This window comes from Phodopus roborovskii, unplaced genomic scaffold (genome assembly GCF_943737965.1).
Source record: "Phodopus roborovskii unplaced genomic scaffold, PHOROB, whole genome shotgun sequence".
Classification (NCBI taxonomy): Eukaryota; Metazoa; Chordata; class Mammalia; order Rodentia; family Cricetidae; genus Phodopus; species Phodopus roborovskii.
The window spans coordinates 2,002,421-2,028,377 of record NW_026125680.1 but is presented as its reverse complement, the minus strand read 5'-3'; the positions used below and the strand labels follow the sequence as shown (position 1 = coordinate 2,028,377).

The 25,957-nt window shown below is 37.3% G+C and overlaps 2 protein-coding genes across 3 annotated transcripts in view; one reads left to right on the top strand and one right to left on the bottom strand.

The window, feature by feature from the left end:
- Positions 1-25,957, bottom strand: part of Klhl13 (kelch like family member 13) — a 585,186-nt gene that overhangs the window by 373,367 nt on the left and 185,862 nt on the right. The window lies entirely within an intron of this gene.
- Wdr44 (WD repeat domain 44) overlaps positions 2,922-25,957 on the top strand; it is a 91,999-nt gene continuing 68,963 nt past the window's right edge. Inside the window, exon 1 of the mRNA XM_051178445.1 lies at positions 2,922-3,401. Within this exon, the coding sequence (XP_051034402.1) occupies positions 3,325-3,401 (77 nt within the window). The 5' untranslated portion in view covers positions 2,922-3,324. The remainder of the gene's footprint in view (positions 3,402-25,957) is intronic.

The following is a 25,957-nucleotide window of genomic DNA, read 5'->3' as shown; positions in this document are numbered from 1 at the left end:
TAATTTTTTCTTATTTTACATATCCATCCCAGTTCCCTCTCCCATGCCTCCCGACCCCCCTCCCATCCCATCCCCACCCCTCACTCCACAGGGAGGGCGGTTTCTTCCAGGAGGGACCATCAAAATCTGTCAAGTCATTTGGAGTAGAGACTAGGCCCTCCCTCCTGTCTCTAGGTTAAGGGAGTATCCCTCCATGGGGAATGCGTTCCCAAAGTTCTTTCATGCACCAGGGATACATCCAGAAGTCCTGGGCAGTCTAAGGGACCTCTGACAGTAGATCCAGGATGTAAACAAAAAAAAAAATTTAAGAAACATATAGGGGCTGGTCTGCAGTGGTGCTCACCCTTGATCACAGCATTCTAGAGGTAGAGGCAGGTGAATCTCTGTAAGGTAGAGGCCAACCTAGTCTACCGAATGAGTGCTACACAGAGAAACCCTGTCTCAAAAAAACCAAGAGTAAGTAATTAGGAAGAAAATAAATTTATAGGGTTATACCTTTTATGTAACATATTTTGGTAAACATAGACTATCCTTTTCCATAATCCAAAAGGAAAAGGCTGTTTTCCATGGTAGAAGAAAAAAAAAAAAAACAAAAAAAAAAAACGCTGCAATTTGAGAATTTTTTTTTTTTTTTTTGGCTTTTTGAAGAAGGGTCTTAGGTAGCCTAGAATAGCCTCAAACTAATTATTTGGCTTAAAATTACTTTGAAATACTGACCTTCCTTCCTCCACCTCTCAAATGCTCTTAGTGCTGACATTCACCAATGCACACAGTACCATTAACTCATTTCAATTTACAAATAATTGCTTATAGTTGGAGGGTACAGTGTGCGTGTTTTTTGTTGTTGTTGTTTGTTTGTTTCGTTTTATTGTTTTTGTCTTTTCGAGACAGGGTTTCTCTGTGGCTTTGGAGCAGTGTGTATGTTGATCAGTGTAAACATTTTAGAAATTTTCAATAAACATTTGTCATCTCACCAGCTTATTTAACAAGTCTATTTAGCACATTTAAAACACATGAAATCTAATAGTAATTTTTGATAAAGTTATACTTTCAGAAGAACCCACAATTCCCTTGCCTGCACTTTGGAAATCCATAAAGCTCTTGAAATCCAGATATTTTCATGTTAATTTAAAAGGCTCAATTTTAAGCCTTCATTTGAAATTTTAAAAATTTCATATATCCACCAATTGGCCAGCCATAAAACCATATGTGAGCAACATAAACAGGTCTCAGTAGGTTTTACACACACACACACACACACACACACACACACACATATATATATATATACATATATATATATATATTTCAATAATAATTAAAGAAAAGGAGACCCATCATTTGGGGGGTGGCATTGACATGGGAAGAGTTGGAAGGAAGAGGTTGGTAAATGATGTAAATATAGAACACAATTTTGTTTTAAGGTACTTATTTCACAATCAAATTATCTATCTTAATTTATTTGGCAGTAGTTATCTGAATTGAATGAGGCTATACACTATTTTTTGTTTACTCATATAAACTAACATATGTTCTGCTGCAAAATATTAACATATTTGATTATGTTGTGTTTTTCCTAACTCCTCTGGGATGTTACAGAATCTATAGTTTATAGCATTTAAATTTATAGAAATCCATGGACTGGGTGGTGGTGGCACGCCTTTAATCCCAGCACTTATGAAGCAGAGCCAGGTGAATCTCCAAGTTGGAGGCTAGCCTGGCCAACAGAGTTCCATGACAGCCAAGGCTACACAAAGAAACCCAGCTTTGGAGAAAAATAAATAGAAATTCCCCAGAGCACAGTAGATCTTGCCTGGAGTTGGGTTGCTTCACACTTTAGAATCCTATTTCTAATCTCTCTAAGGCTATGTCCCTGGTACCAATCCAAGCTTTTATGCTGCCATCTTGATTAACAGTTGAGGCAGCACAAACTACTCCAAGAGCCTATATGACGTCAGTGGAAGAAATAGATGTCCCTCACGAAAACACTGAAAGTCAATATTATCGTTTTAATGGGCAATGAATGACGCTTTGTTTCAGAAAGAACATTTCAGTCTTTCAAAAAGCATCTTTCTGTTTTAGTCACTGGACATTGGGCAACTGAAGATCAGAATTAAGTTACTGTCTTAGCTTTGCAATGGTAACGCATTCTCTGTCATAAACATGTGTGTGTGTGTGTGTGTGTGTGTTTGTAATTGGCTGACACACATCTTGGGCAGTATAGAATTTCTCTCAACATCGTGGGCAGCGACGACAGATAAGTATAGAGGAAAAGTAATTGGAAGCCTTATTCTGGGTCAGCTCCAGCAATAAATTCATCATTAATTACTCTTTGGAAATGGAACACTCCCCAGCTATCTATTTCTTATGGACTTTACCCTTTGGCCACCTGGATCATATGTAGATGTCAACTAGAGATCTCATAGTAAGTGAGTAAGACAGGTCTAATCCTATAGACTAGAGATGGTAAAACTGCCAAAATCATATGGTGGGCTATTTCAGACTTGGCTAGGACGACAAAGTAAAATACAAACCCCAAATGCCCACACCGTTCTCTCACGATAAACGGAAAGGACTCAAAACCATCCCTCTCAAAAAGCTTCTCCTTCGAACTGCACTTAGAATTAGTGACTAAAACGCTAAAAGCCAGATCCCACCTAAGTCGGGCGCGCCTCAGCCTTTTGGCACCGGGCTGCTCCTGCGCAGGTCCTAGACCCCGCCCCTCTGAAGTCTAGCCACCTCCCTTATTCCCCGCGACTTCCGGCCTCCACCAAATGCCCTCACCGCGCTTGCGCCATTTTGACAGGCTTCTCCCGTATTAGTAATCAGAACATTGCCTCTCTGGGACCGCCCCCCTGCCACCTCTCCGCCCCGCCCACGCTTTAACCGGCCCGACCCGAAATCTCGCGAGGGTAGGTGCGCGTCGGTATTTTGCGGGCTAGTAGCTTTCCCAGCAGCTGTAATTGCCGCTGCGGGAGAAATTGGAGCTGCTGTCGCCGGCACGCCCGCTGCCTGTTCTCCCGGACTGAGAAGAGCCACAGCCTCTTCTCTAGCGCTCTTCATACACCTAGTGCCCGGGACGCCGGCAACAGTCCCAGACCCACTGCAGCCACCACAGGCATTCGCTTTGCAGGTCATCCCCTTAGCCCAGCAACTGAGGGTCGTCCCCTGTCCCTAACCGACTTCTCACTCCACGTCATCTGTGCCCTCCTCAGCGTCGCCCGGGACCCACCGCTCCACACTCTAACTGACGAGGAGGAGACGCTGAGAAGCACCCTTCCTCCAGGCGGAGCCGGCCCCCTCACCCGCGGGTGTGTCCTATAAATGGCGTCGGAAAGCGACACTGAAGAATTCTATGATGCCCCTGAAGATGTGCACCTGGGGGGTGGCTATCCTGTAGGGTAAGTAATCGCAGCCCGGGCCCAGAACTCGGACATCCCAGTCCCTTGCTTCTCCCGTGCCTCTCTACTCCTCTCCCAAATGCCGCTGTGTCCGTCACCGCTGTTCCTCTTAGTCTCACTTGGACGCCTCTGAACGCAAACCTGGGACTCCTTAAGGCAAGATGAGTTGGAAGAGGGACAGGGAATCCTCCTCCACCCTTTGCCCTAGTGAACGGCCCGGGGACTCCTTCGGAACCCCTTTCTTGTCTTGGCCAGCCATTCAGTGGATGGCATTTGGGTCTAAGAGGCAAAGATTTGTTATTTGCGGTGTTCAAAGCTTACCTTCCCAGCATCTGTTTCGACTCTCAGGGACCAAAAGGAGCGGTAGCAGGAGAAATTGAACTTCCCTAGGTCTTTTAGTTAAAAACCTCTAGTTTGCCTATTCATTTCTGAAGTGGCTGTAATTCTGTACTATTTGCCATTCACCTTTTCTTTTGCATAAGAAAGGAAAAGGGAAAAGAAGCGGGGATAAGGCAGGTATTTACTCAAGGAAGACCTCCAGCCAATGTGCTCGACATCAACAGTGTTTTACTGAAATAGCCCTTTACTGTGCACGAGAGGAAATTGTAGACAAGATCCTTACCATTAGAGAGAATGATGTGGTCTGAAACGGCAGCCGGACATAAATGTACACAGCCGAATACAGATGTACAAACAAGTGCTGAGTAATCTGGTCCTTGGAAGGAGAGCCCAGCTTTGTGCCCTTTATCTAATTTTGCAAGATGTTTTACTGGTGATTAATATGGGTAGCTCTGAGTAGGAAGTTCACTAGTTGGACAGCTTCTCTGACCAAGATTTGGACTTACTTATTTTACTCCTCTACTTTTTCAGAGTTAAAATAGCGTTTAAAATGATTTCAGAACTCTTCTGACATGTCTGGAACTAGCAGTGAAATATATTGTCAGACTATAAAATCTTGAAACTTGGTAAAATGTGTATATTAGTGTAGGATTCTTGGAGTTGAAGTCTCTTCAGTTTTTGCATTTGTCTCCGAGGAAGAAATACTTAGGTAGAAATAAAGTTATCAGTACATTTTAGAAGTCCTTTTAAAAACCTGCTATGTATTATACACATTGTATATTATACCCAAAAAGTTACAGCAACGAAATCAGAAAGAAATGTATGTTGGTAGATTACTAATATGTGTGTTTCCAGGAAGCTGTCTGTGACTACTGTGAGATTTTAGGATGATAATGATCTGCCTTGAGATACCACTGAATCTCCCTCAAGTTCAGTATCTGATCTAAGTTTGTAAGTTGGTAGAAGAGGGTAGAAAATGTGTTTAGATTTTCAAACAGAATGGATTCTCCTGAAATAAAGTCTGTATGGTTTTTCCTTCAAAGTAATGAACTGTCAGCTCATCAGCTCAGGTTAAATGAGTGAAAAATCACTTAGGAAATATTTATGCAGGGTTTTTCTTTTGGTTTTTCCTTTTTTATGTGGGGGGAATAATCATTTTTCACTATGTTAGCAATTTAGAGCCATGTGGATATTGTTCTTCCTCATTGAATAAAGTAAGTTTAGTTTAGAAAGCACAGTTATTCCAGGACCTCTGTAAACTGTTAAATTCAATACCTAACACAGAAATCATATTCAAATGTGAATTCTTCTCCTTGTTTCTTGGCATTACATTGTTAGCTTTATACAATGCTTACTTTGGGAGGCGGGATACAAACTTATACTGTTTTACTTATCTGAATCCAATGAGTCATTATGATAGAATTGATAGTCACTTCTTCCCCTTAGGATGATATAGCTTCTCAAGAACTTTAAACTTTGATAGTAGGTGAAAAGTTTGTTTCTTTTAAAAGTCCTTTGGGACCCAGCTTCCTAAATTTAACTCTTGCTTAACCCCAAACTGAGCATGTTGAGAGCTCTATGGAAAAAAAAAATGAGGAGATTTGTTTGGATTATATGCTTTCCCTCGTACTCTATTAGTGAGAGAATTGGGGAAAAAATAGACTTATCTGAAACAGTTAGCAATATTGAGAGAGCAGTAAAGGGGTGGCTTTGTTTATATTTTCCTCCATCCTCTGTGGCAGACATGGAAGGTACTGGGAGCAGACTTAGCTTGGCAGCTAAGAGCTTTAAAACTCAGTGAGAAATCTTGATTTCTGAAAACAGGTAGCATCACTAACTAGTTGATCATAAGAAATGTATTCTGTTCCTTCCTTGACATGAACTGAAGTGGCACACCATACAAGCACCTAAGAGGCTAATTGAGTGAATTTGGCCACTTAAAGAAATGTTTCCTAATGTTTGTGTGTTTGGGAATACACAGAACATTTCACCAAATTGTACTAAATTGAGTGGACACTTGAGACACCTGATGTTTTGTTAATCAACAGAATCCAAATACACAGTCTGTTGCTTAATAACGATCTACTCCTTACACTTCTTACCTATTTGTTAATCTATGCCTTGAAAGAAAATTTAATAAACAGCCACTGATTAGAGTTTGAGTCCAGTGCAGTCACATTTCCATGGTGTCTGATCATCTCTTACCCAATTTGTAATGTGTACCACATTTATAGTGGTTTCTTTTGATGGGGACTTTCTCCATTTTTACATAAAAAGATCTTAGAGAAGTTAAATACTTTGGTGTAGGAGAAACACCTTACAAGCAACAGACCTGGCATTTGAAACCAACTCATCAAACACTAGCCCAGTGTTTTTTCTAATACATCATAGCTATTCTGCACTGTGTGGAGAAGGGATCGTCCCCCAGTTGATACAAGAGTAAAATACTTTTGTACCAACCTTCTAAATTGAATTGATAAATCTATTTAAAGCCACCAGTGCAAACCTTTCGCTTCTTTTGCCTGCAAGTTCCCATTTGCACTCTCTAGAATCTATATTTTTGTTTTATTATATAATACTTATATTGTCATAATGTTATACGTAGAAATGGCAATTAGTTTAACTCTTATAAAATGTTATGAAAACTAAAGCCCAGAGAGAGAAAGTGGCTTATCCATGATGCCATAGTGAATTAATAGCAAAACTACATCCCAGATGAGTTTCATAATGTGACATTCTTTCTGTTCTGCTGCTTAATACAGCAGGAAAGGCTGGAGGAACTGTGGTATAGTAGAAAAGAGTCCAACACCATGACTCATCTTATTCCATCAACTTTAAATTGAAATTACATTTTGAGAACCCTTTGAAATTTAAATTTCTGTCATTTTATTGAGATTCAGTACAGTGTGCTTTTGTTAATAAACTTTTGTTCTTGGAGAAAGCTGTATATATATCACACACACACATATGGATGTTGAGTTGTTTTGTTGTGTAGATTGAATCTAGGGTCTTATTTATGCTAGATACACTCTACCACTGTATTCCCAGACTGTTTTGTTTTGTTTGTATTTTAATGTATACCCTGCCATGATGCCCAGACAGGCCTTGAACATTCTGTTCTGCCTCAGCTTCCTGAGTAGCTGGCCTTACTGGCTGTTCCACCAGGCCTGGCTTACATATTTTTATAATGTCTTATTTTAACAAACATTGATGGATTTGATACATAGTTCCAAATCCATAGATTTCAAATTATTTATTATATAAATTATATGAGTTGAATGCCTCTTCCAAATGTGAAATATATATATATATATATATATATATATATATATATATATATATATTCTAAAGGCTGCAACTGAGAACATGTTATAAAAATCAGTATTTTCACCATATTTTTAGTGACAGAGAAAGTCCTAGACTTCCCAGGTCTCAAGTCTTAGAAATGATAGGATCATGCATTTTCAGTCTAGGGATTAACTAGACATAATCTGGCTCATCCTTCTCATTTAACTGAAAGTGAAACCTAGACTTAGAAAAGGAAGTGACACATCTTAGCTCGAACTAAAATCCAAGTCTTTTGAGTCCTTTTATGTGATGCTGCCACATTTGAATGGAGAGAAAATAAGGGCAGGTAGTCATGCTACAGAGTTATGGCACATGCACTGTTAAGTCAGACCACTAAGGCCACTTATATTTAGCATGACTTTTCTTGTTTTACCTTTCAAAAGATATTTACTGTTCTAGGATTTTAATTATGGCTCACTAATTTCCTTTAAGTCGGAATGAAAACCAGTGTTTGAATAGCTTATCTATGAACAGTGATTATGTAGTTTTGTTTCATTTTCATTGGTCTTGTTAGTGTTAACTGCATTTTTCCATGTTTAGGTTGGAGTAACGGTAAATAAATTATGGACTGAATCATGTGAACAGATATTAAAGTATCTGGAAGAATTATTAGGTCTAGCTAAGCGTATAGCTCACTCACACTTGTAATCCCAGCAGAGTGGCAGGAGGATCATGCCAAGTTTGAGGCCAGCATGGTCTGCATAAGCCAGGACTTCATAACAAGGCCCTGTCTTATAAAAAAGGGGGGGCTAGAGATATGGCTAACTGCTCTTCCAGAGGTCCCCAGGTCCAGTTCCTAGCACCCACGTGGGAGCTTACAACTGTCTAACCCCAGAATCCACTGCCCTCACACAGACTTACATGCAGGCAAAACACCAATGCAGACAAAATAAAAATAAATAATTCTTAAAAATAAAAATAATAAAAATAAAAAGAGCAAGAGAGATGGCTCTCCATGAGAACACTTGCTATGCAAACAGGAGGATCTGAGTTTGAATACCAAGCATCCACATACAAGCCCTGCCTGGCTGTACCTGCCATAACCCTAGTATTAGGAGCAGAAGCAGGCAGATTCCAGGAGTTAGTTGGCAGACCAGCCTAGCCAAAATGGTGACCTTACAGTGACAGAACCTGTGTCAAAAAAAAAAAAAAAAAAGTTAAAAGAGCAGTAGAGGAAAACACCAGCTGGACTTTGTACATAAACAAATCCTCATATACATAGGATATACACATATACATAGAGGAAAAAATAAACGAATTATTAGATCTGAAAACACCCACAAATTGCATGGCTTCATATGTTGAAAACTCAGTTTTGTTACTTTAGTTAGGCATTAGAAGCATTCCACCCTGAACTGAAAATTCATACTTGCTTTTTCTTGCTGGTGGTGGCTGTTAAGGTTGTTGTTGGTGGTGGTGCTGGTGCTGGTGGTGGCTGTGTGTGTGTGTGTGTGCGCGTGTGCGCGTGTGCGCGTGTGCGCGTGTGCGTGTGTGTGTGTGTGTGTGTGTGTGTGTGTGTGTGTGTGTGTATTGGCAGTGTCTTACGATATAGCCTTGCTTGGCCTCAAACCCTTGATCTCGTCTCAGCGTCCCCAGTCCTGGGATTGCTGGCCTCTTCTGCCACACACACCTTAGCACATGTTTTTACTTACAAAATGTTAGTGTGTTATAAGTCAAGGAAAAATATTGTAAATTACTGAGTTAGGCATAATAATAGACTTCTAATCTCAGCTCTTGAGAGATGGAGGCATTAAGGATCAGAAGTTCAAATTCATCTTCAATTGGATGTTGAGTTTCAGGACAACCTTGGCTACACAAGAACCTGTCTGAAAACAACAAAAAATGACTAGTTGTTTCTGAGTTGGCATTCAGTCATAGATTATATTGATTGCTGTTGGCTCTGTAGATTGATAGAAATATATTTATCAGTGTAATTTCACCATACTCATGTAACATATTGAAGTGGGGAAAACCTACATATTAATTAGTAAATTTAGGTTTTAAATTTAGTGACCTCCAACTGTCAATTAGTGACTCATAGAGGGACAGTTGGTAGCAGTATGGCAGTTTAGAGACTGAATTTGAATCTGTACAAATTCATGTAAGTTGAAAACTTTATTATCTTGTGATAACTTATTTCATAAAATAAGACATAAACCATGGTTTCTTAAAAATTCTAAAAATCAGATATGGTGTATGCCTGTAATATTAGTATTTGAGGAAATGGAGACAGGAGAAGCATGATTTCAAGATCAATTTAGGCTGTATACCAAGACTCTGTTTCAAAATGCCAAAACTAAAATATTAAAAACAAGTTGTTATAAGATAAGGTGTTCGCTGGTGGTCTTTTTCCTTAATTTCCATTTTAAAATTCTTACTTTTTTGTTGTTTTTGAGACAAGGTCTCACTATGTAGCCACTAACTGGCCTGGAACTCACCATGCATAACAGCTAACTTGAACACGTTATTGGTAGTGTTTAAAAGAATATATGTGCATGTGTGTGAAAATGAGCATGCTCATATGGGTTCATTTGCTTATGGAAGCTAGTTGTTAATATCATGTGTCTTCTTCAATCACCCTTTACCTTATATTTTGAGACAGAGTTGCTCAGTGGAGTTCAATTATTGGGCAAGACTAGTTGCTTACAAAGCCCCAGTCAGTGATCTTGTTCCCCTACTGCTAGGATTATTGTTGCATATCACTCTACTTGTCTTTTTAAAAGGTTTATTTATTTTATGTGCTAGATGTTTTTTCCTGCATGTATGAATATGAACTCCATGTGTGTCTGGTATCTGTGGAGCACACAAAAAAGCATCAGATCCTCTGGAACTGGAGTTTGCAATAGTTGTAAGCTGCCATGTGGGTGCTGGGAACCACATGCAAATACTCTGCAAATACTCTTAACTACTGAGCCATTTCTCCAGCCCTGTGTCTATTTTACAAGGGTCCTGGGATCCAAGTACTTTAAGGACTGAATCCTTTCCTTCAGCCCTCATTGGTAGTCTGATAGGACAGAAAATATTTTATGATTTGGGATATGTAAGTGGCACAATAGTGAATATATTCTATTCGGTTCATTGTTATAACTTTGATAAAGTCTGATAAATTTATCAGATGTGGTGTTTGTATCCTCTACTGCAGTTTGGTACCTACTTTCTGGAAGTGTAGATAATATTATACGGGATAGTAGTTTGAGATCATAATTGTGGTACTGGAGGTGGAAGAGGCGAATGTCACCCTAAGCACCTAATATAGGGACCAGATTATGCAGCCTGGTAACTGAGATAGGATATATAATTCCTAAGGTCATTTTGTTATAAGGATACACATATGCAGTACAAATTAAGTAACCCTTTCTGTTAGAGATGAATACTAGCTTAAGCTTTGTTTAAAATAATAAAATTTCTGCCCACTTTATGATGTCCTACTGAGATTTTACTTGAATTGATACCTGCTTCTTTATTCTATTTGCAAACATCTAATCTATTTTACAGGATCTTTCATCAGTTTGTTTCCCCTCATGCTTTGAGATATTTTTTTTTTTTTTTAGCTAAAAACAGCTAAATGTTAAATCCTTAATTGGTTGCTTTCTTGATTTTCAAAGTGGAATTCTGTCTATTCTTTTATTTCCAGTTAAACTGTCTTTATATTAGTGTGGTGCCATGATTTAAAATTAAAAGAATAACAATTAAAACATAATATAGACTTCATATCTTATAGTAACCTCAGTGTTTGGCCCCCTCCCCAGTCAGTATACAAATTTATCTCAGTTACTATAGCAACCAGTCTATCAGTTATTCTAGCTGTTTTGCCTTGTCTCAGATACTGGGATTTGCCATATAATTAGGCTCTGCAAATGTGCTTCAGGTCTCAGCATTTCATTACTAACTGCAGCTGTCTAGCAGTTTATAGTTTGTCATTCCATCAGGGTTGGTTGCTCTCAAGTTTACTAAATATTTTTTGTACCCAAACATACAAACATTTTAAACATATAGAATTAACAACAGCAAAAAAAAAATGTTCCTTATATTATTTTCCTTTTTCATTGTTAGCCATTGTCTTGAAGACTGAATGCATTGCATCACTATCATCCATGTTTATCCCTTTGTGATAACAGTAAGAGTGAATTTCAAGGCCAGAGTTGACCATTCAGAAAATTTTACCAGTAGGTTTTTGTATACATTATCATTAATTAAATAGCTGAAGCACCTTAAGTAAAAGCACCTTGGTTCACCAAATAAATAATCTGGCTTTAAAAAATTGACTTGCATAGGCTACAGGAAGAATGCTTAGCCTTCAGATTAATGTTTTTTAACTTGAACAAAATGTTACTTTTTTGCTACCTTTGAATAAGCAAAAATAAAAAAAACCTGAATAATTGTATGGTTCTTTAAAATTTTCCCGTTTGCTTAATAAATTTCATCTTTTATAAATGTCACAACTTATATCACTAAAATAGCTTTAAAATACATGTTTATCCTGCTGAAATATAAGGAATATTTAGAAAATCCAACTTGTTCCTGTTAATGTATGGTTTTGGTACTAATTGTTAGTACTGCAAAGTATGGTAATAATTTATGAATATGTACAGTTGTTCTCTAGTGCTGAGTGAATTTTAGGTGATTACTCTGTCAATGACTGTACCAATATAAATGGTTTCTCTCCACATAATGACATAATCCACTTTTTACGGTCAAAGGAAATTTTTGTTTTTAAAAAATTGACGTGAACCAGGCATGGTGGCACACACATTTAATCCCAACACTCAGGGAGCCAGAGGGAGCTGAATCTCTGAGTTCAAGGCCAGCCTGGTCTGCAGAGTTCCAGGACAAGCAGGACTCTTACACAGAGAAACCCTGTCTAGAAAAACTAAAAACAAAACAAAACCACATATGTAGAAATATACATATGACTAGCTTATTATAATGTTTTGATACACATATATTGTGTAGTGTTTTCATTTATTATTTCTATGGTGAAAACATTAAACATTCTTAACAGCTTAAAAACATATAATACCTTATATTTATAGTCGCTACTCTGTGCAGTGATACACTAAGTGTTGTAATCACAGAAGAAACTCATCACAGTTGGCTCCAAAGGAACTTCATGAGTGTTTTTTCCCTTGTTCTGTGAAGAATGTCACTGTTGTTTTAGTAAGGATTACATTGAATGTGTACTTTACACTTTAGTATGGACATTTTAGCAGTATCAATTCATGCAATTCATGAACATCATAAATCTGTTCCTCAATCAGCATTGTTTTATGTTCTTATGGTAGAGTTAGTTTGAAGCATGTGCAATTTTTTTTTTTTTTTTTGAGACAGGTCCTCATTTTGATGTAGTACATAGCTGAAGATGAGCTTGAATTTCTAGCTTCCTGCTACTCTCTCAGGTGCTGAATTACAGACAAGCCACCATGTCCCTCTTGTTTGTTTGTTTGTTTGTTTGTTTGTTTGTTTTTTACAATTCAACCCCAGTTCCCCCTCCCTCCTCTCTGCCTGGTCACCCACTTCCTCCCCACCCCACCTCCCATCTACTCTTCGTAGAGGGTAAGACCTCCCCTAAGAAGTCTATTAAGTCTGTTCCATCATCTCCTAGTGGCAGAATCTAGGCATCTCCCCTCACCCCATACCTAGGCTTAGTAAAGTATCTCTCCATGTAGAATGGGCTCCACAAAGTCAGTTTGTGCATTAGAGTTAGATCTTGGACCCACTGCCAGTGGCCTCATATATTGTCCCAGCTGCACCATTGTTACCTTATTCAGGGAGTCCAGTCATTTTTTTTCCATTTACTTTTTGCATTCCAATCCCAGTTCCCCCTCCCATCTCTCCTCCCACCCCCCCCATCACACAGCCCCACCCTGTGGGCGTGCCTCCTATCACCATGCCCCTCTTAAAGATCTCTTTCAGCTCTATTTAAATGTATTCCTAGGTGTTTTTGTAGCTCTAACAAATGGGATTGCTTTATTTCCTTTCCAAATAATCCACTCTTAGTATCTAGCAACACAACTAATTGTTGTATGTTTACCAATTACTTGTGAAACCAGGTGTCACATAAGACAGCCTGGCTTTGAATCCATATGTAGCTGAGGATGATGTTGAACTTTTGGTTCTCCTGCTTCCACTTCCCAAGTGCTAGGATGACAGGTATGTGCCACCATGGTTTGTTAGAATTTAACTTTTACTATATTGAATGCACTTTTCCCAGTTAGAAGATTGTTGGAGTTCAACTCATTAGGTTATTCTTTTGGATGTGAAATTACTAAATTTTCCTGATTTTAGTTTTTTATTTAAATCATGATTCATGTGGTTCCATTTATGTACTTGTATATCTAAAACTATTCTGGGATTCTGTTAATGTTCCCAAAGAAAACTTTAACTTCACAGATAGACTTAGGCACAGAAAATTTTGCTAATGCCAAAGAGCCTTCTGATCCCTATATTTTTAAAAGAAAGGGGAGTTACTTTTTTTAAAATCCTAGGGTTAAAGCATAATATCTTTGAAATTTTCTTGATTTTTTTTCCCCATGTCTCCCTGGCTAGCCTTGAACTCACTATATAGCCCCAAAATAACCTTGAACATCTGCCCTTCCTTCATTCACTTCCTAAGTGCTAGCATATGCCATCATTCTTGGCATTATTTTTGAAGGTTTTCCCATTCCTTAAGCTCTCTTAGTACAAAACTCATTGAACCCTGAATATTCTTCTGAACTACAGGTTAAACTTTCCAGAGAAATGATAGATGTGCTGTGTTCAAATATATATTGTTCAAAACAGGCACTTTGGTCATTAAGTAGGTTAATAAACAGGATTGGGAATGTTCCTTCTTGAGTTGGTAAAAGTAGTTGCAGATAAAACTTAATTTAATAGTCTTCCTTTAAGTTGGTCCCTGAAAGTTTTTAATAAAACTAGGAGACTGAGGGGATCACCTTTTTGTTTATCAACAGTATTGCGAACATTCTAGGCACCCTTTTTAAAAGTTCCTATTTTAAGGATGTGCTTATATCAAACTAAAATGTTTAGTCAGTATCATTACTGTTTTGGATTTACTAACATAACTCCTTGTCCCTTACAACTGAAAAGTAATGGATGAAATGTAAAGGGTAGGGGACTATGGGAAGAAGCAAGGTAAAACTTAGTTAAAGTGGATATAATATATACACTGATAAATGGGATTGGTTGAGGACTCAGCTGGGAGTTAGTTACTGGGCTAGTGAGAGATGGGCAAGCCAAGTGATTTAAGTACCTGTGTAAAGATTAGTACCTTGATGAATAAGAGAAAATACATTTGTCAATATATTATACTAGGTATGTGATCTCTATCAAAATGACTTAAGGAGTTAATGACTGAGATTAGTCATTTTATGTTGTGTTTTCCTTTAGGTGAATTTTTCCATTATGCCCCAGTCATAGCTCTTCACTTTCATTTTAACCTTCAATTTATTTATTTATTTGGCATGGAAAGATGTCCATAGTTGATATGTAAAAGAATGTTTAAGTTCTCTTACATTCCACTTCTCTTCTTTTACTTTTGATTTCCTAGCTCTGTCAAATCTCCTCCCATTCAAGCCCACATACACTAGTTACGAGGAACCAGGTAAGGGAGAGGGCTGAGATGAGGACAGTGTTTTGCATTTATGGAATCTTTGTAACCTGAGGATATCTTCTACTCACTAAATACTAAATGTTTACAGTGGAGTCTTGGATGTTGACAGTTATCCTGCACGAATCAATTCCTCATTATCAACCTTGTTTCCCAGTGTGAATGTGTTCAAAATAAGAAAGAAATGATGTATAATCCTACATGTTGTTACATACAAATAATGACAAATGACACAGTGTGTTGGCTATTCATTTTCAGAAGACACTTCAGACCTTCTAATTTTGTGAGATGGGACGGTTTTTGTGAGGTGGTTAGGACAACTATTGAGAGATCAGTATGATAAAGGACTTGTTGCATAGTTATCCAAGGGGTAAAACTTCACTAACTTGTGTCATTAGATGAAAAGTCTGTAATGGAGCAGGATGACTCAGCAGATAAAGATGCTTGCTGCCAAGGCTAACACTTGAGTTTGATCCCTGGGTCTCCATGGTAGAATGAGAAAACCAACTCTAGCAAGTTCTTTTCTGACATCCACATGTGTGCTTTGACATGTGAGCACACACAAAAATAAATGTAAAAAATGAGAAGTCTAGGTATCTATTTTTTCTAAAGAATGAGCATTGTGCTGTGTTTTACATGTGATTTGTTAGAATAACAAAGGTAATCTTACTATTTGCATATATATAGATATACACATATATACACACACATACATATATATGCTATTAAAAACAAGATAAATAGCATTTTATTTTTGTTCCTATACATTATTCCAATTAATTATTGGCCAAAAGCCAAGTCCAAAAGTGATTTTGCTATTGAAAAAGTTGGAATCTCAGACCCTGCTCACTAACTTTCAAAGAATATATTCTTTGTTTCCAGGGGAGCTCTCACTCAGAGTCTGAGCCACTCGACTTGGGTTGCCAGTGCCTCATCAGAGTCTCTCTATGCATAATTTTTCTCTAATTGTTTTGTAGATTGTGGTCACTTGTTTAGTCAGGCACAGTTCTGTGTTTTTTTTTTTAAACTCTGATTCATTTTTTTGGCCACAGGCCACTAATTAGAAATACATACAGTATTTCTTTTTTTCCCCTTCAGATGTGTTTTCTAACAGTCACAATGAATTTATGTGGTAATTATTAACATTTTTTCACCTAATCAATCCTCGATTAACTGTTAAATAAATGGGAAAATACATTTCTGACATCTAACTAGAAAAGGTACATGAAGAAAAATAATTAAAGATACAAGTAAGATTGTATAGTCTTCCTTATAATAAATAATAAAGGACTTAAACTTTGGCCTGTGGAATCTTTTACATAAGTAAATGTAGGTAGTTTAAGCATTTTCTAGAATGTTAATTGTTGAGACATATTTTAAAGATATATAGGAATAGGAATTCAAACATATAGAACAGAAATTGAATTCATAAAAATACAATTGAATTCTTCCTGAAATACAGTTTTTCTTATTAGTCATATTGCTAGAAAATATATATACTGAAAAGCTACCAGCTACAACATGATCTTAATTCTTTTTCTTTAACTTCCTTTTCTTGCCAAGCCTTTTCTTGGAGTATAACAGATTTTCTAAATAAACCAAAGGACTAGGTTTTATGATGCCTGTCCTATAGTCTCAGCTATTAAGAGAGCAGGGGAATTGCAAGTTCAAGGCTTGTCAAAGCTAGAGAGGGAGATCAAGGCCACTCTGGAAAGCTATGATACCTTGTCTTAAACATAAAAATCAAGGAGAAGGTATTATTGCTCAGCATGTGGAGGCTCTAGGTTCAACCCTTAGTAACATTAAAAAAAGATTTGGTTTGAATTTTCTCTTCCCATCTCTGGTGATGACTAAAGTCTAAGAAGAAGAATCGACAGTCTGACAAATGAGATCACTATCAATAGTTCTTTTTTTATTCAGTGTGTGGGGTTGTCAGTTTGGGCATGCACCATGGCACAGGTGCACAAGTGAGCAAGTGAGAAGGCAACTTTTGGAGTCAGTTGTCACCTCAGTCTCAGGTCATCCAGCTTGGCAGCAAGAACCTTTCCCCAACGAGCTGTCTCCTTGGTCCCTAGAATAGTTTTTAAAAATAGGAGCTTGTGACAGGTGTTTTAGAGTCCTAATTTTTACTTAGAAGTTACTGGTTCTTACTTATCAAGACTAGAACTCCATTGAATACTTTATATGGCATAAAATCATATTAGCATATTAACTTGATAACGCACCTGAAATATGGCTTGTTGGTTTACTTTTTAAAAAGGTACCTGGCATATCTCAGATTTATTAGAAATTAGTTTCAACCAATAATAGATCTCAGTTTTCTTCTCAACTACTTTGACACAGTGATATTGCGGTAATGCTACTTTACCTTAATGTGCATGTTTGTTCAGTGGTTGCAATTTATACAGGAACATATTTACTTAGTTTGGAATTTTAAGTAGGTGAAGGATAGTTGCTTATTTGTTCTCTGTTATTTTGTCAATAAATACTAAGTTATTCTTTTAGGGATATGGCATAAAACTATAGAACATAAATATTTTTGCAAAAGCAGGCTTTTTAGACAAGATATAGTTGTTTAATGATCCACTTTAAGCTTACAGTTCCCTTTGATTTAACTAAATTTTATTAATAAACAATGCCACAAAACCTCCCCTCAAAAAATATTTAGGCATTGTGCCAAATTGCCTCACTATCTATTAATATCATTGATGAAATCCTATTAGTTATATATACACTGGTTCAAGGATTTCATAGTATTTAAAACTTTAAGTGAAGGGAAAAATGGTATAATTAAATCATAATATCAAAATTAAAAGGTTAAAACCTTAAATTACCAAAGAATAATAAAACTAATGAATTACATCTTTAGAATTCATTTAATACTTATTATTTGGTTATTGTAGCTATATTCTCAGATTTTTGTCATTTTGTGTTCAGAGAAATCTGAATAATAATTATTTTGTACTACTTAGTTAAAGCATGACATTTCTGGGCCTGGGGAGATGGCTTAATGGGTGACTGCAAGCATGAGTTTGAATCCCCAGCACCCATTTAAAATCCAGACATGGATATGTGTGCCTGTAATCCTGGCATTGGAGGACAGAGATGGGTAGGTACAGAGAAATTACTAGTCAGCTAGCCTTGCTCAACAGTGAGCTTCTGGTTCAGTGTGAGTTCCTGTCTCAAGGCAATAAGGAGGGAAGTGATAAAGACAGACACCGGATGTTCTGCTCTGGACTCTGCACACTCAGGTCCGTGTACCACATGCACATACACTACACTCCACACACATGCTAAAAATGACTTAAGAAAATAGGAGTGGATTATAATTGTATAGCACCAATTTAGCCTGTCATTCCTAGATTATATAGGTTTTCTTGATGTTCCCTTTAATACTGGCAAAGTTATAATAGGACCATGAGACCATGTGGGGATGGTCATGGTTTGCATGTCAAAGGAAAAAGCAAGTCATTTTTTCTTAGATGCCATTTCTTTAGTTTTAGTACTATTAAGTTGGAGATGTTTTTGAATTCCCAGTTTGATGTTTTTGAATTCCCAGTTTTTATAAAAACCTTATTAGCATAGGATCAAGTAACATGTTTTATAAGACTATAACAAAGAATGATTATATTTATTTCAATGCCAGTATCCAGTATTGCGAATCAAAAATTTAAAACTTCACATACACAAAGATTTAAAAAGGAAGACAAGACAGTATCATGTTCTATAAATTTGAATGTTTTTAAATTATTTTTTATTATTTTTGAGATACAATTATATAGCTGATTATATAATTATAATATACTTATATATAAGTATAATTTCATTATTTCCCTTTCCTCCCTTCAAGCCTTCCCATATACACCTCCTTCTTGACTTTCAAATTAATATTAATATCTTTTTTATTAGTTGTTGTCACCTACATATACCTATTACACACACACACACACACACACACTGCTCGGTCTGTATAATGTTGCTTGTATGCCTGTTTTCAGGGTTTTTTTTTTCAACTTGTGATTGGTTGTTTTATTTGTGCTTATTTATCTACTTAGTTCTAGCTTCTTCCTCTTTTTTTCCCTGCCTGGCCTCTAAGCAGAAAATAAATCATCATCTTAGTTTTCAGAACACCAGAAGCTTTCCAAGTTCCTGTTTAGACTTTACATTTTAGTGTCAGTCTTTGTTTGCTATCAGATTTTACAGTTTCAGCTGCTTTCTGGGCTTTAGAAATCAAAAACCCTTGAGCTAGCTTCTTACTATAATGCCTAACAAAGGCCTTATCTCTGCGCTCATGTCCTGTTCACCTTGAGGGACTTAGGATCCCAGCACTTTCTTTATAGAAGCAAGTTGTCTTTTCACTCTGCTGAATTCAGTTGCTTCTTACACCGATTTACCTTGTCTTACTTTTATATTTTCTGTATGGCAAAAAGCAGAAGAGATAAAGGGCAAAATGAAGCTACAAGATGGTTCCTGTTTAACAGCCCTTTGTAGTCATCTTCCTATAAGAAATGTTTCCTGAGCAACCAGCTTTATTCCAGCCAGCTGACTCACTCCAGACACTTTCCTTCTGTGTCATTGCCCCTTTTACCTTTTCAGAACTCTGTCGGGGATTTTGCAGCCTGACTAGCTACTTAAGAATCAACCATCCTTTTTGTTCAAGACTAAAATAGTCAGCTTTTTTTTAGACTAAAAGAAAATGCCTTCTTAGTTGACTTTTCAGTGTGTAGTCCTGTTGGGTTTTTGGTTTGGGGAGTTGCAGTTGGGTTTCTTTTCATTTGGTTTTTGCTTGTTTGTTGTTGGTGGTGATGGTGGTATTGGTGGTATCAGTGGTATTGGTGATATTGATGGGGTGGGTGGGTGGGATGGTTGGTTGGTTGGTTGGTTGGTTGGTTTACAATCCTGAGATTTGAGTCCAGGACTTATCCTGAGCTGGGCAGATGCTCTACCACTAAAAAAGCTTTTGGCTAGTTGTTTTAATATATTTTCATAAGCATAATGAGAATTTCGAATTGCCAATGTTAAGGATGAGATAGCTCTTGAATTTTGTTTTTGTCCTGTAGGAAGTGGCCTTTGAGTTTCTCAGGTTTTTTTTTTTTTTTTTTTTTTTTGGTTTCTTGGTTTTTTGTTTTTTTAATTGAAGATAAAACAGGTGGCAAATGTAGGATTAGTCTGTTTACTGATTCCTCTTTGTTTGCAAAAAACTTAGCGGTTGTTTGCTTTCAGATAACCTTCAGGTAAGAAAAATAACAGCCCAGCAAAGCAGACTATCTGTGGCTAAAGGGGTGAGAAACTAAAAATACGATAACATTTAATGTTTCTTATAAAAACAGTGGTTTTTAGCTCTTGCCTGAGATTTTAAGGCTTTATAATGCATGAACATTAAATATCTGATCTTAAAATTTGAAAAAGATGACCCAACAGTAATTGTCTATAGGCTGCCATGTATAACCCACACAGGCCACATGCAGCCCAGTATAGCTAAGAATGCAACTCAACACAAAATTGTAAACTTACTTAGAACATTATGTGATTGTTTTGTGACTATTTTTTTTTTTTTGTAACTTGGTCATGTGCGTTTTGAGCTTGAACTTTGTACATATAGTACTGTTACAGTGTCATGAAAAATAAATGTATGTATATTCTCACAGCCCACAGGGAAATGGGTTGGAAACACCTCCTGTAACCAAAGACAGTTTTGCTTCCGGTGTGGCCTAGGGAAGCAAAAAAAGTGGATACTCTTGATTCTCTAAAGGAACCCTTCACTGAAGCTCTGGCACGGGGCTGGGGACAGTTAAATTGCTATTATGATCATGTCAACAGCTGCTTTCAAAATGAGGGTCCCCCAGTTTACTGAGAAAGGCAGCTTTTTTGGTTAATATACGTATATGAGTTAATACATACTTGTATTGATTGCTGTTCAAATCTAGGAGCTAAGTACTTCAAGTTGTGGGAGGATTGTTAGGTGAAAAAAGCAAAATCTATGTGTATTGCAGATGGCTCACCAGTTTGTGATTGATATAGAATAATGTGTCTGAACTGTTACTGATACCCTTTTTAATAAAACAAGAAGAGTACTCCCAAATGACTTTTTGTATGTGATGAGTCTCTTTTTTAATGACAACATAATATTAGTTGATACTTAACTAGAAATTTGACTATTGATGTCTATTTGTCCTACCCTATTACCCCATTTTAAATGAATTGAATTATCCCTGTTTGGATATGTTGACTTAAGTCAGTTTCATATACATATGTGAGTAATAGTGGCTCTCTTGACATTGTGCCAGGTTTTTATAGTTGCCATCTTGAGCATTTTAGGAGTAGGAACAACCTAAGGAAACAGTGCAGCTGTTAATTTTCCTTCTTACTCTTCACTAAGCAATTTTGCTAAGTGCACATAATACCATGTGGATAGTACATGGTATTTACATTTGGGCATACACACTGAATATACTCTGATAGAACTTTGGCTACACACATGTGCAGCATCCATCATTGAGTGAATGCTACTAAATAGTTATGAATATTTATATAATGACATTAGCCATTCAATTCCTTCTATGGCCTTTCATCACACCCCAGCATAATGACTACATAATTAACAAGGTGAGAAAGTAGGATTACTAAATAAGTTATATGCTCCCACTTAAATTCTAATTTCAGATAAATACATTAAAGTGTATTCTAATTACAGATAAATACATTAAAGTGTATTTATTGTTTGTTATTGGAAGTTAGCTGTGTGTTCCATTTTGGGGTTTGTTTATTTTTTTTCCAGTTTCTAAGTATGATAACTCTAGTTGAAGAAGAGACATCTCTGGATATAGGCATGGTTGTGAAATTTACATATGACTAGAGATACAGTGAAAAGAGTGGCAAAATAGTGACAAAAGTCTGACAAAATACTAAGGTTTTTAGTATAGTGCTGGATTTTATTGTTAGTTTGTTGTTTTGTTTCTTTAGTGTGCTTTTTTTTCCCTTGGAAGTTCATTACTTGAAACAAAGCTCAAAAATTGTAATACTTCAGCCAGGTGGTAGTAGTGTACGCCTTTAATCCCAGCACTTGGGAAGCAGAGGAATGCTGATCTCTGAGTTTGAGGCCAGCCTGGTCTACAGAGTTCCAGCACAGCCAGGGCTACACAGAGAAACCCTATCTCAAACAAGCAAACAAAGTAAAAACTCATGTATTGTTAGGAATAAAAACGTGAATGTTTGATGAAACTTTTATGGGGGGGCGGCTAACTTTACATGTAATTTACAAACTAAATGCAAAAAGAAAAGTCAGCCCCTCTACTACTCAACTATTATAATATGTCTGAATTAAACCCCTGTGTTTTAGCTTTATTATTTGTTTTCATTATTCTATCTCTACCATCAAAGCTTCAGTTTATGTTTCACTTGGAAAAATGAATGGTTCAGCTGTGTTAAGGAGGGCTCTAGAGCTTGTGGTTAGTTCAAGTAACCTAGCTAAAAGTATTAGGGTTCCTAGAACAAGATCACACAGACCTCTTCTGTATTTTATAAATATTTAAAAATTAGATTTCAGACTATTCCCATATAAGAACTACAACCATGTGATACATAATGGTATTTTTGGTTAATACCTGTTTGCACACAGGACAGCGATCCTGTAAGATATCATCCCAGATGACATCATTGCCATTTTAGTTTTGTTTAATTGCTATTCACCTAACAAAACTGCATTCCACACATTTCTTAGAGTGTGTCCTAGTTGTTAATTGAGTCATGCCTGTGTTTGAACAATCTATAGTAACTATCAAGAATGACTGACAATACAACTTAGTGGTAGATTGGTTATTTAGCAACTGCAAGGCTCTGGCTTCAGCCTCCAACACCACAATATATACACATGGATGATTGTACAAGCAAATAAATAAGTTTCATACATACAGCCGAAGCATTTTGTTTATGTTTAGTGTTTCAAAACACTTTCATTTTCTTTAGCCTTCTATAAGTCCCCAATGAAGAAATGGCTAAAAGGCTATTCCACTGAGCCTTTTAAACATCCTTCTCCCTTTACATACACACCTGAGTACCCCTTTCATGATAGCATGTGTGTCTTTGGGTACAGTTATAAATTAAAATTGTCTCTTCATAGGTTTGCCTCACCTATTATATTATGACCTCTCTGTGGGCAAAGGCTGGGTCTTTCTTATCTTTGTTTTCTCCCTGTTGCCTAGCAATGCCTGACCTGTGGTAGACAATCAACAATGCTTTGTTGATTAAATGAAGGAACCCAAGAACCCAGTTTATCTAACTCCTTAATTTTAAAAGTGTGAAACTTGGGTTTAGTGAGATTGTGACTTTAAGAAGTAGAAACAAGAAACCACAGGGGTCATCTGTCCCAACTTTCTGTAGTGTCCTTGTTAAGCTTATCACAAAATTTCTGTCTGAATACCTTATCACAGAAAGGTTCTAAACTCCAGTTGTTTATTAAGTTGATAAAAAAAGACTATTCCATCTGGGGATTTCTGCTCTTAGTACTTGTTCTGATGCACAGTACTTAAAACATATGAAGGCAGGTTGGCAGGTTTGTTTGATTTTTTTTTTTTTTTTTGTCTTCTCTCAGTTGATCATCCTTATTTCTTTATATCTTTTCATGTGGGTTTCAGAACATTCACCAAACTGGTTTCTCCTCTTTTACTTTGCCGATGTTCTTTTTTAAATGTTATTTCTCAGATAGTACACATGCTCTTGGTACAATAGTTCCAACATGCTCTTATCAGTTAGAATGTGCATATAGCATCCCCTCCCCTCCTGTGTTATGTTAAGTCAGCCAAGGTTGGCAGCAATGTTGATGTTTTACCTGATGTAAGCAATCAGCAGATACCATGTAAGGTTTCACTTGGCATCTTATTAAACCATGAACCCTTATGCAGTTTTCATTTGTTTGTTTGTTTGTTTGGTGGTGGTGGTGGTGGTGGTGGTTTTGTGTGTGTGTGTGTGTGTGTGTGTGTGTGTGTGTGTGTGTGTGTGTATGTGTGTGTGTTGAGACTGAGTTCTCTGGCTGTCCTGGAACTCACTGTGCAGACCAGGCTAGCCTCAAACTCACAGAGATATGCCTGTCTCTGCCTCTGCCTCCCTCAATAGGATTAAGGCGTGTGCCACCGCCAGTTGGCCCTTATCATGCACTTTGTATTTATTCCTGTTACATTCCATCCTGCTAAGATTTGAACTATTGTTCTAGTTCATTTGAATATTTTTGAATCCTTCTAGCCAGATTGTTATCTGGCCAGATTTGTCTCATCTAAAAATTTATAATATATGATCAATGTATTTATCTAAAATACTAAGAATTTGAAGTAGATAAGAAATGGGTGTTTGACTGAGTCGAACTAGAATCCAGATGCAGACAGAGAGGACAAGACCGGGTTGCAGAAACACATAGAGACAGCTGACCTGAACAAGGAGGAGCTAACGGGCCCCCAGACTGATAGCTAGGAAGCCAGTATGGGACTGACTCAGGCCCCCCTGAATATGGGTCTCAGCTAGAAGGACTGAGCAGTCTAAGGGACTTCAGACGGTGGAACCAGGATGTATCCCTGGTGCACAAAAGGACCTTGAGAACACATCCCCCATGGAGGGAACTGCCTTAACCTAGAGACAGGAGAGAAGCCCTAGTCCCTACTTCAAATGACCTGACAGATCTATATGACCCCACCTGGATGGCATTGCCCTACATGTGGAATTGAGGTGGGAGTATGGGAAGGGAGGGTGGTCAGGGTGCATGTGAGTGGACAGAGAGGGTAAAAAGGAGGGAGGGAGAGGGAACTGGGATTGACATGTAAAATAATAAATAAAAATTTTTTTTAAAAAAAGAAATGGGTGTTTGTGGTGGAGTGGATGAGAGATGTTCCTCAGAGTTTCAGGCATTTAAACATTTTGGTCCCCAGTTGGAAACATTTAGGGAGGTTTAAGTGATACACCCCTGCTGGAGGAAGTATGTCCCTGGAGACAGGCTTTGAAATCAAAAGACTTACTTGCAGTTCTCTCTGTCTGCTTCATGCTTGAGGTTTAAGATAAGGACCATCAGCTCCCTGCTCCTGCTGATGCCTGTTGCTTGCTGCCATGGTTTGCTGCCATGATGGCCTCTTATCCCTCTGGAACTGTAACCCAGATTTGTCCCTTCTATAAATTGCCTTGGTTGCGGTGCTTATCTTAACAATAGGAACCAAACTAGAACAGTGCTTTAATCTAGACCTTTTTGTACAGTATTAACTTTGATATGCTGGGTGAGTAACCCGATCTAAAAGGAAAACCAGGATAATCTTGCATGGTTGGTTTCAGTGAATGCTTGCTGACTATTAATTGGTACACCTTTTCCTTGCCAAGGGCTCTTAAACAGTTTAATAGTGTGTGTCAGAAATTTGTTTGGGATTTATATGTAGTAAATCGGTTTATAATTTGTAATATCTACCAGCTTTCCAGTGTTGACTATTAGAGTGTTTTCTGTATGGTGTCCTCTTTCATTCTCCTTGGTTTTCCTGAGGTTTTACATAGGGACTAATAATATGTGTGGCACAATAAAGCTGAACTTTAGAACAGTCTGGAACATTATTCTTGAATGCTATAGGTCCCAGTTTCCTCATTCTACAATTTGTTTTTCTTCTGTGACTGTTAATGGTGTTAACTGAAGAAACATCCACATGTGAGCAAACCTGCATTCTCTTTTTGTTGTTCTTCTTAAGTGTGTAAATTAGAGAAAACCATCTCCTCATAGTTTTTGAAACTTTTGCACACTTTGTTCACCAAACTTCTGACAGTTTTTCGTCAGCTTTTTTCTTTTCAGTTCTCCTAAGATATGTACCCATTCCATCCTCCTAGACCTCCTGAATGTTTTTCTTTAAAATAGTTCTCATAATGTGCTTTCAGCCTCTATGCGAAGCTTCGTTCAGGTCTTCCAGGGACGTCTACAGACCTCAAAAAGCAAAGACTCTTGCAGTTGCAGCACCCAAGCCTGTTTGTATCTGTCAGTAGAAGTACAATTAAGGACAATAAAGGTGATTGACATAATTTAATCGTGAAGCGGGAAAGCCTCAGTGATTCAGGTTTTACTACTGCCCATAACATTGCCAACCTGAAAATCAGCTTGTTCAGTAAAGTCGAAATCAGATTAGAGAACAGCAGCCTAGCTTCCAGCTTCCAACAAAAAAAGAAGAATATATATATATATATATATATATATATATATATATATATATATATATATATATTCTTTCCAGAACATGATAAGAAACTCCAG